We start from the raw sequence: 18469 nt of genomic DNA, 5'->3' as shown, positions 1-18469 counted from the left end.
TCATTAGTCCAAATCTGAGCAATCTGCTTGCGTTTGTAAACATCTACAGGTGCAGAGTGCTCTTTTACATCCACCTGCAACTTGGGATGCCAAAGCGAAAATGTGGCTCTCCACAGAAAAATGTCCTTAAAGCTGGCGTCTGCACAAAGGGCTGTATTTAATTGCTGAGGATTTGAGGGAGTTCAGAGACTCTTGGGTTTTGCTTAATTCTCTGAAACAGCGCTGTTTTTGTTGTTGTTGTTGTTTGTCTTTATTTCAGTTTCCTCTATCAGAGCTGCAAAGCAGATGGATTTCAAACTATTGGAATTGCTCATGGTAGATGTTTAATGAAAGTCCCTGACTGAAACATGATTCTTATTAAGCAAAAAGAAAAAAGAAAAACAAACAAACAAAAAAACCTTGCTGGATTTTTTTTTTTTTCCCAGTTATGAGAGAAATGTAAGGAAAAGGGGTTGTTTTGCTCGAACTATGTTTTAAAATCCACATTGCAGCATGGTGTGAGTGTGCATGCTGAGGGTGATCTGTTTGTGCTGATCCAACACACACTGATGGTAAGGACAACTTCTGAGAACCGTGCAGTCTTTGCTTCTTTAAAAAAATGCCGACATTGGTGTATTGAGCCCAAAATAGCAACCTGCAGGGCCTGGGCTAGGACAAAGGGAGAAGTAAAAGGAGGAAATGCCTTGTTTGGGGAATGAACTGTGAGGCTGAGCAGAAGGGACAAGGCTTGAGCACTTCCTTCCCATGGGAATCTCTGCCCGTGGGCCAAGGAGAGCCAGTGTCTCCCTACCCACCCGTCGATAGAGAGAGGGGAGCCAGGAGCTGCCTAAATACCTCCCCTCCTGCAGATGCTGAATGCCTTGCTTTGTAAGGGAAGCAATAGCCAGGCAGGGCAAAGAGCTGGAGAGGTTTCACAGGGCTGTGAATCATGGAGACCAAGGAAGCTGAATCACCACAGCTGAGCTGTGCATGGCCCAGGACACAGCGCCAAGGGCGGTGCGGAGCAGCGGCTGGCACTGGTACGTGGGTCTGAGCTGGTGCTGCACCCCAAGGGCTCCAGATCTCAGCAGACAGCTTTGAGAAACCACCGCAGATTTCCTTAAATCTGTAAGTTTCTGCTTGTGATTGTGTGCTGGGTACACACATGCACAGACAATTTGTAAATCAGAAGCAAAGATGGACACTTCTCTCCCACAGATCCATCACTTTCTCCCTGCCTTGGATTCTTGGTCAATGTGAAATTTTCTCCATCAGCCAGGGAATATTTTTCTAGTTTAGCAGCCAAAATCTCCATAATAATGTGAGATTTGGGCTGCACAATGCCATAGCATGCTGTTATAAAAGAGGTCATAGTGAAGAGCTCTGCGTCATGCTGTAGATTGCATTTTGCCACTTAAAGGAAAGTGCTTTGCCGTATAACACAAAGAGAGGGGAAAGACAGGGGAGCTAGGAATATGCTGTGCTCACACTGCCTGTGTGACCCAGGGCAGAGCCCACACACATCGAATGAAACAGTAATTTCCATTTCTGAACTTGAAAGCACTTCATCCATCCAGCCCAAATCAGATTGCAGCATGGGGAGTTATAAGGACAGCCCTACATAGATTGCAGATCTGCTGTTCCTTAGAGATAGATGGACTTGTAACGAACCATTTGGCTGTGTCCTGTTTTTTTTCTTTCCATTGTTTCCATTACTGTCACAACATTCTGACATCTTGAGCTAACTTTTCAGTAAACCAAGCTGAGATGTCTTTTCTCTAGTGTTTCCCTGGAGAATCTCAGTGTGCTTGGCCATCTGAAGACAATTCCTTACGCCTCTTCATATTATTCCTTGCAAAGACTGGGCAATCACGCAATACAGGATGTGTGACTGAAACCCAGCCAGCTTTTTGTACCATACATCTTAAAGCAAAGAGTTGATGACTGTCTCTTTTGTTTTTCCTCAGTCCTGTACCTGGAAGGATCTGTCCTTGTATTTGAGGATATCTTCAAACTGGTTGCCTTCTACTGCGTCAGTAGGTGAGTTGGATTCATTGCTTCTACAGAGGGTTGCTTCTTTCCTGGGGTGGCTGTCCCTTCTGGACTGCCTTTGCCCATAAGCTTTTCCCACAGCACAGCCACAGCTGTCCCTGAGTTTGCTGGCAGCTTTGTCTGAGGAAGGTCTGTAGGGCTGCACTCACAAAAGACCAAGGCATAGGACAGGGGCTAGCAGGGTACCAGGAGCATAAAGTTCCTGGATTAATCATCTCTTACTAAAAGCACCTTTAAACATCTACACACACCTGGCAGCAACTTGGCAAGGCTGCTGGCAGACTGTTGCCCATGAGAGATTCGGAGCACTTAGTCACTCTCAAGAAAAGCTATCCTGAAAAAAATAATAATCTGTTATTTAGCCAAAAAATAAAATAAAGTGATAAAGAGCAGACATTCCATGTTTTCACAGTGTAAAAATAGCAAACGTAGTGGGCACAGAGATGGGGAAGACCTGTGAGGTCTTCTTCATTCGAGCGAGGTTTGCTCACCAGCTGTTGAATCCCGCTATGTGATTACACCTGCGTGCCTGCAGTCTCCTCTGATCTGTGCGATTGTGCCAAGCACATTGCAGCAACACCTACACACCCGGCTTGGCCTGTCCCTGCTTTAGCAGGCCTGGTTTGGAGCTGGATGTAAACTTCTGGCCTCATCATATAGACTCAGATTACTCTTAAAGAGGTTATTTCCATTTAAGAGAGGAGAGCAGACTCAGGATATGTTTACAGGGCAGTCGTGCTATGACTTGTTTAGCTCACATGGCTGGAGCAATCTATCTATGGTATGACACAATGTGCTGCAGCTTACCCAGAAAGACACTTGCGCTGTTCTGGGGGCTGCTTCTGCCTCCAGCTGAGTTCAACACTGCTGGAGCAGGACTCCTACCCGCACCCGATGGACCGCATTCTCTCAGCACCATCGATAAAAAGTCATTTAGCCATCTAGATATGCATAGGCCCTATGGAATAGGCATAAATTACCCTGAACCCCATATAAAAGACTTTTGTCCTACCGAAGGAGCATGCAAGAATGCTGGGCATTTCCAGGCAATTGGCTTGTGGCAGGGAAAATTCTGCTCGCTTCTGCTTTCCTGCAGAAAGGATCGTGGTTTGAGAATGAGCCCCAGAAAACAGAAGAAGAAAAGCTTTTCTATTAGTTTCTGTTATATCTTGTTACTTCAGAACGTCAAATATGCATTCAGATGGTTGAGGAGATTTCTTAGCTTGCTGTCAAAAGATAAGGTGAGTAGGGAGTCATTTTCCTGACAGAGCCAGGTAATGAAAAGGCTGCTTAGGCATGGACCTGCTATTTCCTGGCAGCTTGTAGAAGCAATCTGTGATAATGAGCAGAGAGGCCTGTTCTCAGGGCTGTAGTAAATAGTAATCTATAAATATCTGGAAACAGTTTATCAGGCCTCACAAGCTCTTTCCAAAAGAAAGTTTGGCCTCTTCTACCATGATGGGTAAATTACCTTACATCACAAAAATTACACCTGTAGATAACAGGTGACATGGTGGCTTATCTGCAAGCTGCTTGCCCCATAAATAAAATCACAATTTTTTTCTACTAATGTAAAGTGTTCATGCTTCTTTACTTTAGACATATTTTTCTACACACAGAGAAAAAATTGGGCACATATGACTCAAGCATGTAACAATAACAAAGAAGGGAGAAGGCCTGTGGGCACCCCCTTCCTTTTTTAAACCTGGTATCTGCCATGAAGAAAGCTCCTGTGGTCAAATCTGTTAATGCCAAATAATGCGACAACAGAGGGTTCAGAAAAATGCAAAGAACCCATGGCGTACACGGTACACCAGTGAAATATGTATCTGTTAACAAGGCAAAAATAAACCTCCTGCCTTCCTTTGTCTCTCCACAGAGGGGTCCTCAGGCATGCAGTCATGGTTTTTTTTTGCTGTGTGTGCTCACATAGAAGAGACTACCTGCTCACATCACCAGCTTCTTCTAAAATAATTTTCTGCAGCTTGCAGAACATTTTTATGTGCTAAAACTTTTTAAAGTGGAAATTGCCCCTGCCCCATTCCAAGAGGCTAGGATTGCCAGCTTTTTTATCCTTGCTAGAACAAGGATTGAGGTAGGAAGAGGTTTAGCAAATTGTCATCGGGCAAGAGGCAAACCTAAGCACTTGACTGCCAGCCCAAGAGCTCCATTCAATTATTTCAGACATAGGGTGTGCTTCAGTGAAGCCCAGCTACCATCCTCTGAAAAACTACGTCCTTTTTTTAGTGCACATACAGCATGTTTTAAGAAACCAAACAGTCATAAATCCAAGAGCAGAGAGCTCTGTGTGTTTTCTCAGCAACACACAGCACCTCACCACTGTCTGACCTTCACCCGGGGGTCTCTCCTGCTCAGAGGGGACTTTCCTAACCCCACTGTGTCTCACTGTGTTGCTCTGCCTCACGCTTACACTGACTGCTGAAAGAGGAAGCAGGGTGAGGAGAGAGAGGTATACAGAAAAGAAAAAAAGACTGCAAATCTCCTCCAGGCCAGAAGGAATGGCTTTTCTAATGATACTTCATTTTCTAATTACCTTCACTTTTCATGGAAGGTATTTCGAATCCTGCAGTCTCCCCTGATGTGGCATTACTGCTGTTTTCAGAGGGGGAAGCCAAGGCACCGTGATTAAGCCAGCGGCAAGGCATGAAGCATCACCACAGGAGCCGGTGATCTCTTATGAAATCAGAGCAAGCCAGGCCAGCACAATGTGCACGATTCCTTGCTGGCCTCAGGCAACTTTCAGTACTTTTCAGAACGGGGCTGAAATTGTCAGCCAATTCAATCACTAAACCAATGGTGAATTATGGAGTTCCTAGCAATTGTGGGGTTTATTCTTTCATTAGTTTTTCACTGTTTCTTTTTTTACAGAGATTTGCTGCCCTTCACCCTGAAGCTACCACAAGCAATATTAGAAGCCAATAGCTTTCAAGATCTTGAAATTATCTCTAGTCTGGGGATAGGTAAGTCCCTCAAAGCACTCAAGGTTTCTCTGAGGCTTGTGAGAACCACAGTGCCTTCCACAGATATAATGCAACTGGTGAACAGATGAGCTATTGTCTCCAGAAGAGATGAGGAAGCCTGAATGTAGGAGAGAAAATATTTGTTATCTTTAGGTTCATGGAAACACACTGAAAAAAAGCCCACACCACCCCTTTGGACTTAAACCTCCACTGGACTTCCATGCTGGGCATGATACCTACATTTTCACCATATGAGCTGGGGCAAAAATTTCAATAGCTGAAGCATGGCACAGCCTCTCAGGATAGCTTACACACATTCAAAGTAGCTGACATCAGAGGTATATGAAAAGAGGAAAACATCTTTGTAATTTCCCCTTCTGATAAGTCGGGGCAATCCTGATGGAAATGTGATATTTTTCTATTTTGGTATGTCTACTTCCTATTGCTGGATTTCTAGCTGGTAGAAAAGTGTCCCAGTGTGTTCTCTTGCCTCACATCGATAAGATACAGAACAAAATGTTATTTTTAGTGACAGCACCAAATGAGCAAATTTTAGATCGTAAGTATAAAATTAAAGAGTTGGAAAATGCAGTTGTTAACTAAAAGCACTCTCTTTCCTTCCTATATCTTCCCATTAAATGCACTCCACTTGAGATGACTGTTGCAGATAGCAAGTGCCTATCACGTTCCTATGCTTTTCAGTTTCCATTCAGCTGTTGAAAACAGTGAAACAGTGCTGGAAGCTGAAGAGTTTGCTCACTTAGAGATACTCAGAAGAACACCTTGGGGCTTTTGGGATCTATTTTTGGATCTTCTGCGTTAAACCTCCCAGAAGGGATGGGCAAAACCCTCTGGTTTCAGTTCAACCAGCTTCATTGACTTTTACCAGCAGATTTGCCTCTTGACACTCTCAGCATCCTCTATTTTGAATATGTTCCAATTCTTGAATATGGGAGTCCAACCCGCAACTTGAGATAACAAGTTGCTAACTTACTATCACATTAATTATAACAGGTGTAAACTTTTGGATTAAAACATAAGAAGTGCATCATGATTCACCAACCTTCTCTCTCATCTGAGAAGGTTGTGATTCAGGGAAGTCTCCAGCAGCTTCTGAAAGGATTAACCAAAGCACAAGCACCAAAGCAGTGTTGGTTGTATTCTTCTCTCCTGTACAGCGGTGGTCATAAAAGTAGGGATGTCTAGAGGTTTGTTTGCCACAGGACATTGCATCCTAGGGAAGCTTTTGACAACTGAGAAAAAATGCTATTGTGTAGAGATTTTCTGGGAAATTATGCTAGCTTCTTGGAGTGTCGTGCCGTCTCAGTGAGGTCAAAGAGAATGAAGTAATGAGTGGTGGTGTTTGCTGCTTCCTGGAACAAAATCTCACGGGTACAAACGATATATGCTGCCTATTGTGGCACTCCCAAAGGAACCCCAGTGTTGTTTGAAATTCTAGTACGTTGATTTTTATTTATTTCCAAGTGATGTGATTTTTTTGGGGGGGAAAGAGGGAAGGGATGAAAATAAGAAGTCAATCTGCAAGCTGGATTTTTCCACAAAGGGCCTGGTTGTAAAATATCTGTCAAAGCAGATATACTGCAGGGCCTGTAGTCCTGACCTCACTGGTATAAAAGGTGTCTTCTCAGCAGAATTAGTGTGACTGCAGTGCACAGAGAGCACATATCTCCTTCACACAAGTGCCAAAGCCTCAAAGAACTTCTTAATCATCCCTCCCAGGATGTAAGGTAAGGGAAGAACCAGGACAGCAATGGGAGAAGAACAGACTGCCCCTTCCTCGTGCACAAAACAGCATGGCTGTGCTGGGGAACACCCTTCGTGAAGCAGCTGTGTAGCCCTTGGGAAGACCGCCACTGCTTCATCTGGTCCTTCACAGACTGAGTGGAGCATTGCATTTTTGTCACAGTGTTTTATCCTTGCCTACTACTGAGAAAAATAACCAACTTCCCGTTTGTAGATTGGTTTACTCACCATTTCCTCAGCCCATGAGATTCTGCAGCATTATATTCTGACTTCCAGTTCTCTGCATTTGCTGATACCCAAAGGATTTAAAGCAAAGGAAATCATGACCTAGACAGTCTCATGAGGGGCTTGGTAACATGGTACCATATGTGCTGTTGCATCTGCATGTCTGCTCCCGAATTCTGTTGTCAAGAGTACTGCTGTTCCTGGCAACACTTTTATTTTAAGCTTCTTTATTGTCCTCCCTCTCGTGGTAGGGAATCAGAGAATAAAGCTGTGCTAACCTCAGCCTCCTGAAGAAAACATGGGGACTTGCTCATAAATTCAAATTAGCCATGGATACTAGCCTGGGTTGCAAAGGACTAAATCAACAATTTCATCCTGATAGGAATGGAAGAGCTGGTGTGTAACACTAGCTTCTTGCATCATTAGACTACCAGATTTTTTATAAGAGATGCTGTTATCATCTCCATTTTTCAGCATGGGGAAACTGAGCCACGGGCAGTCTGCTGCCTTCCAGGGACAGAGTCAGAGCAAGTACAACATGCTTTCAGGAGAGCACAAGATACAGAAGGTGGCCAATGGTTTGACTTTAAACATCAGGGCTTCAGAGGGTTTTTCAGAATTTGCATTTTTTGAGCAAGGAAGGGGCTGTGGACACAGAATAAGTGGCTTGCTAGCGTAGTACAGAAAGACAGCTGCTGGGTTGCAGTGGGTAAACTGACCCAAATAAAATTAAAGGCTCTTCACCGCCCTAACATGACAGTCGTGCAGGAGCCTTTCTGCTCCAAGTCTGGCACTGCACGTGACCTTCCACTGCTTTAGTGACTTGTGGCCACATTCTTCACTTGGCTGTGGGTGTCCTAGCTCTCTCTGTAATGGCGGATGCAGTCATTTAATTCACTCATGCATGTAGCCTGCTCTGTAGGTATTCTGTATAAATGCCTGGTCAGAGGGAGCAGAGGCAGCTGGGAGCCAGTTGCCCACCCTGCTCTGCCTGCACACCCATGGACTGTGCCTGGGGGTGACATTTCTGGCAGAGGGAGGCACTGGGGGGAAAGGCAGAGGCTACATAGGGCAGGTTGTGGTGGCAGCAGAAAGAAGACAGCTTTGCCAGCAACTGCGTTGAGTTGGCTGAAAGCAGGAAGCCACCAAGAGTCACGTCTGCACCGGGGAATACATTTAGGAGAAGTGGTCTCTCTTTGGGGATGTAGTGGAGAGATTTTATCTGAACATGCTTCACTCCATGGTTCAGTACTGGCTTTAGTGAAAGCATTTCTTTGCTCTGTTCTAGGCTCTGTTGTAGCCTTCCTACCTAAGAGTCCCTCCAAGCATTTCTGGGTGCTGGCTTTCAGGAGGAGGCCCAGGGCTGTAGCCAGCCCAGCCCCGCATCCTCATCCCTGTGATGGGCTGGGGGCTGCGCTGGTGCAGCTGACAGGAGAGCACGGCCCTGGCCAGGCTCGGCTGAAGGCAGAGTCCTGAGAGCTGTGCTGCTGCCCCAGGGCTGCCTGCTGGGCACTGGGGCCATCCCATGTGTCCCCTCCTGGGCTTGGAAAGTAAGGTTTTTGCAGCAAGGCAGCTGCAGGCTTGGCACCAGGCATGCTGGAACGGTTTAATGTAGTTATCTGCATCTCTGTGTTTTTGGGATTTCCCGTCTTCCCCTTGTCCCTAAATCCATAGGCACATATGCAGTCCTCAGCCAGGGAATACCCTCATAGGATTTTACCTCTTTCTTTGGTTAGAAAACAAAGAGGTTGCAGGATCCTCTGTTTCCTGATATTTCCAGTAGTGGACCCAGAATTAGCAGCTCGAGGAGTGATTAAAAGCAATCAAACCAATAAAGCAAGCAGTTTTGAAAACACACCTCTGGGAAAAGGAGAAGAGGTTAAAAATATACTGAAACTGCTCAGAATACATACAAACACTTCATAATTTTTTAAAACAATTTATTGAAAGACAAATTCCAATAATAGATTTGTGACATGTAAAATGACTTCTTGCATCTGAACCACTTTCTTTTTCTAGTCACAGCTGATGGCACTGACATACATAACTGTTCTGTAGTCCTTCAGTATAAAACCCTCCTATGTACACAGTCCCGTGCACCAGCTTTCCTCTTTCACACCTGCAGGCAGGCAGTCTCAAGGCAAGGTGCAAAACAGAGCCTGGGCACGGCTCTGGATAATGGTCATCCAGAGCTGTATAAGTTAATGATAAATTTGATCTGTGGAAGTAATACAAAGTCATGTATTTCTGGAGTGGTTGTATTGCAAGGCAGGATCAGACCCCACCACATGAGCTCACTGCTGGGTGGAGTCGTCTTCATCTGATGACTCTGGTGCTCCCGGCACATTTTGGGTCCTGGCTGCACATCCCAGCCCCACACCTTCCCACGGTCAGCAAGAGGCAGACAGCAGTGGCCTGGGGTCTTCACTCACCTTTGCATTTTGAAGGTAGTGATCACTGAACAAGCCCCAGAACATTTTTCTCAAACATTCATATTTGCTACTTGCACCTTCTTGCTCATACTGCACAGGCTGCACATTAATATCTCTCACTAGAGGAGCATTCTAAAATTGGCAAGAAATTCATCAGAAAACTGATGAATTTCTGATGAATCTTCTGAGATTTTCCCCTGGTTTCATACATTTCATGCACATAAAACAAGCAACCCTTTCTTCATACTGCTTAGTGCAGAGGTGTGAAAGATGTGTGCCATTTCTTTTAACAAAAAGTAGGACTTCCACATACAGTTAGCAGCTAAAATTCTCTCAGGGAGTTTTTACATTCTTCTTCTTTTTTAACTTTTTTTTTTTTTTTTTTTGACAGACTTCTGGGATTCCTCCTTAAACCGTGGAACAAGAGGCGAAGGGTTATTCCACCCTGCAAGAGACTCTGCTTTCAGCACTGCCCAGGCAGACAGTTTAAGATCTACCCAGTGTTTTGCAAGTAGCACAAACCACTGCTCATGTGAAATTGAGCTGTCAATAGGAAATGACAGGCTGTGGTTCGTGAATCCTATTTTTATAGAAGAGTGCAGTAATCCTTTTCCTCCAGATGTACCTCCTCCTAAAGGCCGCACTGTGAGCGTCGATCTGCCCCCTGACACCACGCTCGCCGAAAGGAGGTCTCCCCGCCGCCCCCCCCCACCACCCCCTTCTCACGCTCACGGTCAGAAGTCTTCTCTGAAGCTCCTGCGGGATCCGATGACGGCCTGTGAAGAAAACCAGCTGCTTCTTCAGCCACTAGGAAAGAGCATCAAGGAAATGAAAATTGAGGGCGGTGACGGTGAAGAAGAAGAAGGGAAGCAGAGCGGCTCACCCAAGGAGTCCCCGGCAGCGAGCCCCAAGAAGGGTTCCCAGCCCTCCGTCCCCCCGCGGAGAAGGCTCTGCGAGAGGAGCTCAGAGGAGAGCTGCTTGGGTAAGCCTGGAAGTTGTGAAACGCTGAAAGGGGAAGAGGGAGAAGGAAAACAAGACGCGAGTACAGAGAGCAGAGATAAAAGGCTGCTGTGCAGAAAGACTGTAGAAATGCCTGGGGAGGTTCCTGAAAGGGCTGTGTCACAGTTTCAGGAGACAAAGCCTGAACCTGCAGAGAAGAAGGAACACATGCCTGATATACAAAGTAATGACATTAAGAATGGAAAGTCACCTCCTATCCCTCCACCGAGAAGGAAGAGGCTCTCCCAAGTACCGAGGGTCCCCAGCTCCTGCCAGTCAAAGCAGAGAACGGTGGTGGAGCTGGCTGTGTCTGCGGTGCAGGTGCAATGCACAAGTGGCTCAGCACCTGCAGCAGGTGGTGCAGCTTGCACAAACACTGAGACTGAACCAGGACGTGGCCGCAAGTCTGTGATCTCAGCCGAACTGAAAGGTTCCCACTTGTCTTTGGAAGGCCTGGGAGGCAGCGCTGTAGCTCAGGCATCAGCGTCCGAGCCAGACTCCTACTCCACCAGCAGCACCGAGGATGACTTGGACATGCTGAATAGCTCATCTGGTAAGAAGACACGCTCCATGATATTGGACAAGGCCAAGAACAGGCTGTCCTTTGTCAGCCTGTCCAATGTCTTCACAGTCTTTTTGTCAAATGATAGAAAGCTGCAGAAGAAGATAGTGGAGCTGGCACAGGACAAGGATTCGTACTTTGGCAACCTCGTGCGGGACTACAGAGTATACAGTTTGGAGATGATGGCAAAGCAGAGCTCCAGCACAGAGATGCTACAAGAAATACGGATGATGATGACACAGCTAAAGAGTTACTTGGTGCAGAGCACTGAGTTGAAATCTCTGATAGACCCAGCCACCTACACCGAGGAACAGTTAGGTAGGTGTTTGTGCTTTACTCATCCTTGGGAAGGATTTGGGCGAGTGAGGAGGGAGACAGAACTGTGCAGACACAAGTTCTGCTTTACAGAAATTATAAGCCATCTCCCAAAAGCTGAGGGGCTTAAATTGAAGTCTGCTCTGTGGTTGCCAACATTTGAGGGAGCATCTTTAAAAACCAGGAGTCCAATGAGGGGGAAAATACTATTCTGAATGTTTTAAGGGGACAAGTTTAAGCAGGAGAAATGTATGTTTGTGTGTGTGAGAGAGATGTGTGTATGTAAATATGCATAAACATGCATAAAAATATGCATACAAATATATAGCTATAGAGGCATGCACAAAGAGCTGTGTTCACTGCAAATACAAAAGGCCAAGACCCTGCACAGCTCTGTTCTCCCTGGCTTTCCACATCCCCTTCCCCACACTGCAGTGAGGATGGAGAGCTCCCTGCCTGTGGCAGCCAGCTGGGGACCAGTCGCTGTCCAACAAGGAGGGACAAGACTGAACGTTCAGGTTGGAGGAATCATTTGATCCAAGTCGGTCTTTGAGCCTCAGCACTGAGGCATTGAAATGCTGCATGCTGCAACACTGCTGGCTACACAAATGCAGCATTCACACCTCTATGCTACAGAAATCATGTGCCTTTGGGGAGAAAAAATAATAATCTTTTTGGGTGCTTGAGGGTGTTTCACTCAATCTGCTGTGAGTCATAATTTGCCATTTATCTCCTTGTTAAAAATAAATAAATAAAAATAGACTGGCCTGGCCATTTTATGTGTGTTCAGGAGGGAATACACAAAGGGGTTCATGAGGGAATACGCACTCTTTTGACTTAAAACTGTTTGCTCAGGACCTGGGAACCAATGCAGAGCTACTTATAAATCCCTAAATTGTCTCAGAGCAATCTGGGAGCTGGAAGGCTCCCAGCACAGACCATGGCCAACTACAGAAGTGGCCGGGGTGTCCAGGCAATCCTGCAGCTCCAGTATTAGGGGGGGGGCAGCTCAGTGGTGACCCAGAGGTGCCCAGCTGTCAGTCTCAGCAGCCCCTGCTGACTTCTTTCTCACCCAGCAGAGGCCTTGAGATGACCCCGAGGCCTTCCCAGCAGAACAGACCTGCTGCCCGCCCCTTGACGTAGCTCCGAGAGAGGAACTACAGTTTCACTTCTCACACACCTCGTATTACACCTGGGACTTTTCTCCCAGCAACCCCTTTCTTAGAGGCAGAGTGGGTGTCAGCACAGAAAGTTCACTATGAGTCTTGCTTGGGGAAGGTGGAGAGGAGGCAGAAAGAAGAAGTGTCCTTGTTCTGCTTGGTAGAGCTGTGTGTGTGCAAGGATTACTGACATGCTTGGTTAGATCCAGCCCTGTTCACTTGCAGTTCCTTAGCAGCACGATACGGCCCAGTCAGCCTTCTGTAGAGGACAGGGATTCCCCTCAGGGATGATGTACTACTCAAATCCCTCCTGCCTCAGGCTGATTTTCTGAGTCTTTGAAATCCTTGCACTTTGTATCCCTAAATGTCACTGCCTTCTGTTTCATGCCTCGCTGACTGAGCAGACGGCTCCCTTGGCAGTGACCTTTTTGCCACAGTGCAGGGGTGACAAGCAATCCTTGCAGCCCTGCTAGCTCTGCCACTGGTCTCTAGGAGGTGGACAACAGACTGAAAAGCACTTTCTCACAGTCTCTCATGGTTCCTTTTGTCTCCTGCTGGACGTTAAGCAAAAGCTCAGCCCACACAAACAATTTCCTCACACGCAGGTGGCGTAAGAATTGACTTAAACACCAGTAAAGTAGAGCTACTTGAGCAGGAAGGGTGAGAGGCTTCTGACCAGATGTTGGTGTCCGCCTCTGAGCTGGTGGCTACAGCCCCTCTTCAGTCAGTGTGGAGAAAGGGGCACTTCAAGGATTCAGTTAATTTCATCCCAAAGTAAACAGACAGGTGAGAGAGATGTCTGAAGGGACATGAGGTGAATCCCCCCAGGACTGACTGTGAGAAGGAGCACAGTTAGCTGGGGTTCCTCCTCTCTGCCCAGAGCTGGCTTTCCTGTGGCCTGGCAGTGCCGCACTGCTCAGCAGTCAGGCAGTGCAGGCGTACTGGGGCTGCTGACAGCTGGAGCTCTCCTATGGCTCCAGCAGCAGAGACTGTGCAGTCATGTTGGTCTGCAGCCTTTTCAGACATCTGGTGGGTGCCAGTAACGAGCCATTTACTCTCTGGGTTGTAATTTCTGTTCCCTGCTCATGGCTATTCAATAGTACATGAATAACCATGTTTTCTTGGGAGTTTTACTGGCACCTGTACTTTGGTGTTGATTATTTACCATGAAATTTTGTGTTCTCCCGTCTCTATGCAGATGCGATTGCTGAGTCATCTTTGTACAAATGTGTCCTTAAACCTTTAAAAGAAGCCATCAATTCTTACTTGAAAGAAATCCACAACAAAGATGGATCTTTACAGCAGCTAAGAGAGAACCAACTTGTGATACAAAACACAACTACCACTGACCTTGGTGTCACAACCAGTGTGCCTGAAACTGTTGTGCTAGAAAAGATCCTTCACAAGTTCACAACCATGCACAAGGCCTATTCTCCAGAAAAGAAGATTGCCATCTTGCTGAAGTCCTGCAAACTCATCTATGACTCCATGGCTCAGGGAAACCCAGGTACAGCACTGCTACTGACATGGTATTCCACACGGGTCCTTTGCCAGGTACCGCAGGAACAAGGTTTATGTTACAGTCAATGTGGCAATATCCAGACTGTGTGTGTTTGGTATCAACTCATATCTTGGTGTGTTTGGTATCAGCTCTTCACAGGTTGTGTTCAGATTGCACTGGTTAGTTTCTGTGAAGTTCTCTGCACTAATAGCAGATACAAGGTGTTTCTTGGTTAAAGTTAACTTTAAGCTCCATAACTCCAGGGATCAGATAATGTCTGTAAGCATGTACTTTATGGGTAATAGCCATCTTGCACAAGCCTTCATGCAGCTCTCCATAAATCCCCAGAGCTCTGTCCCGGCACATAGCAGTTTAATGGTAACCTATAGGCATGGGTCTTTGGGAAGGGTCTCTTGATTTGGCCTTTACAAAGTTTTGCCTAAATTGAAGAGGAGATGCAGAATACTGGTACCGTTTGTTATTAATTCCTGATAGTCTGGTAAACTCCAAGAGCCACCACTAAGCTTCTGTGGTGTGAGGAAGTCCGTACTCCAAGTATAAGTATAACTTGGGCCTCAGGCCAACCGCTAAATGCACGTTAAGCCCTTGGCCTGCAGACAGGATGCATTTTTGCAGATAGACCAAAAAACCCTTCCTCCAGGAGCCCGCCTTACCCCTTTAAGAGCTTTCTTTGTGTATTGGGGAGCTGATGAAGAGCCATACATAATTAGGAGAGTAGCCAGATACTCATTTGCAATGACCTGCAGTTTTTCAAGAAGTTACCATCCGCAAAGGTTCTGCTCTGCTTTGTTCTGTACCAACAACAGCCATGGGGCGTTCACGCAGGAATTGTCCCTTGAGCTTCTTATAGGGGTCCTCCCTTGGACAGCATGCAGCAAAGTTCAGCAACTGATCTAGACACATTAACAGCAGAACAGGAAGCCACACCGGGGCTGAGCGTAAGCTGCAGGGCAGATAGGACCTTTGACTGCCTTCACCTCATATGAGAAGATTTTGGCGCATGTAGGGCAATTTGCTGTAACTTTCTAAAAACAGCTGTGTTACTTCAAGTCTGAGAGAATATCTGATGTAGATCAAAGACTCAAACACCTCATTAAAACCCACATAGGAGACACAGACTCCTTCCGATGGCGGTGGCACATTATGTATCTGTCATGCCTCAGCTGGCTCAGGGTTGGAATTTCTCTATTGCAGGAAATGCTGTTGTGTCATTTTATGCAGCAGAAATTATGGGTCAGAGAAACAATTCAAAAAACCTGAAATATTTAAAAAGGTTGGCATTCATGAAATCAGATGATTGTGGTTTGTTCTGCTAACTGAAGCACTTCATTTCAGCCATCTCGAACTGTTTTCTCATGTCGAGTGCTGCTGCAAGTGGGATGGGGCTCAAAAGCCGAATTCTGCTGTGTGCATCCAATTCCCTGTCCAGTATACATGACCAATACTGCACATCAGGGTCTAGTCAGAATTAAACTGGCCTGGCTTTAGGGAAATTTTCCCATGTGAATTTATGCCCTGAGAACAGGGAAATGCTATAGTCTAAGTCATGGCAGAGACTGCACTCAGAGACAAATCCAGTGAGACACCCTGTAGATCCGGTTAGAAATGAAATGTGCGAAACCTTCTCACAAGAATGAACTGACCCCAGATCACCAGTATTACTTTGATTTTCCACCTGGCAAAGACAAACTGTTCAGCACACTGAAATATTTTTCTGACGGAAGATTCCCAGCCGGTGCTGTGCAGAAAGAGTATGCTGTGGGCTGCTCAGACCAGATGTCATTGGGTAGGAACCCTTTCTGCTCTCTGCCCACCTCGAAAGCAGTCACCCAAGGTCCCTGTTGCTTTCAGGCAGCCCCAGGGCAGTGCACTGCTCTTAGCACCGGAAGAGTAGCGGCCGTGCTCTGTTTCCTGTGCAATTTGTTCTTCTTTTAGTTCCTTTTACTCACCACTGAATTAAAGAGTTCCCCCCTTGTAGAAGGTCTGAGCGTGTGGAACACAGAACTAATAATTCCCTCTGCCACAGGACCAAAATCAGTCTACCTCTGTCAGAAAAATTATCTGCTCCATGACATGATAATTACTTACATTGTCTGGTTTAATTTGAAATTCGGAAGTTCAGGCCAGGCCTTTATCCACTTTAGGTTGACAATAGAACAACTGGCCTAAGAATATGGTTTCACGTCTCAAAGAAAAGCACAAATACCACCAAATCAAACACTGTTTTTTTTTCAGACCCCCTTGAAAACACAAATTTTTCAACCTATTGGGTTGAAAAACGGCAGTTGAGGTTCAGCCAAGGTTTACTAATAGGTACTTTAAAACTAGGGGTAGGCTCAGTGAGAAACATCTGCCCTTGCAGCAGTGCCCATCTTTGTACTGCTGCAAGAGTTACAACATTTTGAAGTCAGCCATGTCTGACTCCGTGTTTAGCCTGCTGTTTTGAGAGAGGAGGATTTTTCTGCTTTGGTTGTCGGAGTTTTAATAGAAGGTTGCAATTTATATTAGGTAACACAATCTGTCTGATAAGTTAGCTGTGACAATTTGTCTTAGATACTTAGAGTATGGGCTCAATGGGTCAAATTCTCAGCTGGCATAAACTAACATTTCTCCCTCAAGTCATAGGCCATCAGTTTGTGGGTCTGATTCATCAGAAGGAATCAAGAAGGCAAGTCCACTGTCATTTTCAAAACACCTTCCTCCTAACAGACCTCTGAGTGCAACTACAAGATGTAGGTGTACATTGAGGCAGGACTCATCTACAGCTACATCTAGCTGTAGGTGGCCACAGATGGGTATCACATCTAACTTCTCATTATAGACAATGGGGACATAGTCGATAGAGTTCAGTTGATTCATCTGGCTTAGATGTAGGTGTCTGTTTTAGGGTGAGATGACTCATGGCAAACTCCACTGACGATATTGATTAGTTCATCACTGGCTATAAAAGGAGTTTAGGGGTACTGGTTCAGATGCTCACATACACAGTGTAGGCAGCAGTATTAGTAAGTGTATCCCCCCCAAAGGGACAATTATGATAGCACTGTGGTGTCTCACTGAGCTTTTCCAAGTTCTGTGCAAACTTAAATAACTTCAGCATATGCCTCCATGAATGCAACCTACAATTTAAAGATGTGTAACCTGCCTGCTAAAAATACTAGGAGTAGTTAGGGAGAATAATATGCATTAACAGAAGAGAAGAAGGGGAGTTTGGATCTCCTTTGCAAACTGGCTGGCATCTTTTACTCTACGCACGAGAAAAAGTAAGAGGCAGGACTCAGCAGGCACTGTAAGCTTCCAGCAGTCTGGCCGCTCCAACATTTGGAGGGCATGCTCCAGTAACCACAGAGAGGGCTGGCCACATATCTCATTTACACAGAAGCATTGTAATCATACAGAGGAAAAGCTGCTTCTTGTTTATCTTCCAGAAATACCTTTCCTCAGACAAAATGTCAAGGGGTATTGTATGTTAGGAGTATAATCTCTGCCTTTTACTATATCAAAAGCACAAGCGACACTTGTGGAATGATAATTACATGCAAATTTGCAACATGTGTGATGTGCACTGGCAGCGGTAAGAGTAGAGCTCCAAGCCCTGTGCTACCTGAGAGCTGCTGCTCAGCAGAAGAGAACTGATGGAAATGAAAAAATAGAGTAGTATGGACATCAGTTTATGAAGAAACACTAGGCGAGACAAACAAGCTAAGCTTGGTCAGTGTGTGACCTGGGAAGATCAGAAATAGTAATGCTCTAAGCATGAGTTGGAAGCTTGAAAGATACTTTATAAAGCCTGCTTTATGATGGGATTCAAAAGGAATGAGGAGAGGAACGGTTTTCTTACTGCAACTTTTTAACATTGTGGACTAAGATTATGAAGTTTCATTGCTGAAGTATCTTAGATCCTCACAGAGGGCTGGACTACAGTTCAAACCCAGTTCTGTACTAGAGTGACGTTGGCTAGGTGGCTGGCCCTAAAATGTTCGATTTAATAATTTCCATTGCATAATTTTGCCTGGTTAATAAATAGTCTTCTTTTGGAGGAAGAATATAGATAGAATACATATATTCCACTGCAATCTTTCTATTCCCTAGATTTTAGGATGAAGTTTGTCATCCTCTGTGAAACTGAGCAGCTGGATATGGTTGCCCTGATGTGCTTCTGTGTGGCTTTGCAGTTGGCAAAGGCATGGACATGAAGCAGTGAGCCTTCAGTGTGGTAGCTGAGCCTCTGGAAAGGAAACTGGCCTCAGTCAGCAGTGTGCCAGTGCTAGAAACTCTTAAAATTAAGTCAGAGCAATCCCACTGCATTGCTCACTAACACATCTCACTCCTATGGAGGAATATAAAGCTACACATTACAGTTTTGCTTTGCTATCTTTGGGAAAATGGTATTTCTATTTAATTTACTCTTAATGAAGGTTGATGGACTAGAGATTATATCTTTCTTCTGGCTAGTGCAATTGCTACATTTGAACTAA

The 18469-nt window shown here is 45.5% G+C and overlaps 1 protein-coding gene across 4 annotated transcripts in view; it reads left to right on the top strand.

Annotated features, from left to right (window-relative positions):
* The window catches only part of RIN3 (Ras and Rab interactor 3), a 71871-nt gene that overhangs the window by 38798 nt on the left and 14604 nt on the right, over positions 1 to 18469 (top strand). For 3 of the 4 annotated variants that reach the window (XR_014317504.1, XM_082760457.1, XM_082760459.1), the window contains exons 4-7: positions 1947 to 2019; positions 4921 to 5012; positions 9825 to 11312; positions 13668 to 13976. Coding sequence is in view for 3 of the 4 variants with exons in the window: in XM_082760457.1 (XP_082616583.1) it covers positions 1947 to 2019; positions 4921 to 5012; positions 9825 to 11312; positions 13668 to 13976 (1962 nt within the window). In the remaining variant the exon portion in view is untranslated. Of the gene's footprint in view, positions 1 to 1946; positions 2020 to 4895; positions 5013 to 9824; positions 11313 to 13667; positions 13977 to 18469 lie in introns of all 4 variants that reach the window. The other variant, XM_082760458.1, reaches the window with a different exon arrangement.

This window comes from Aythya marila (genome assembly GCF_965140915.1).
Source record: "Aythya marila genome assembly, chromosome: 5".
Lineage (NCBI taxonomy): Eukaryota > Metazoa > Chordata > Aves > Anseriformes > Anatidae > Aythya > Aythya marila.
The sequence above is the reverse complement of the archived record's forward strand: the minus strand, read 5'-3'. Positions and strand labels throughout refer to the sequence as shown.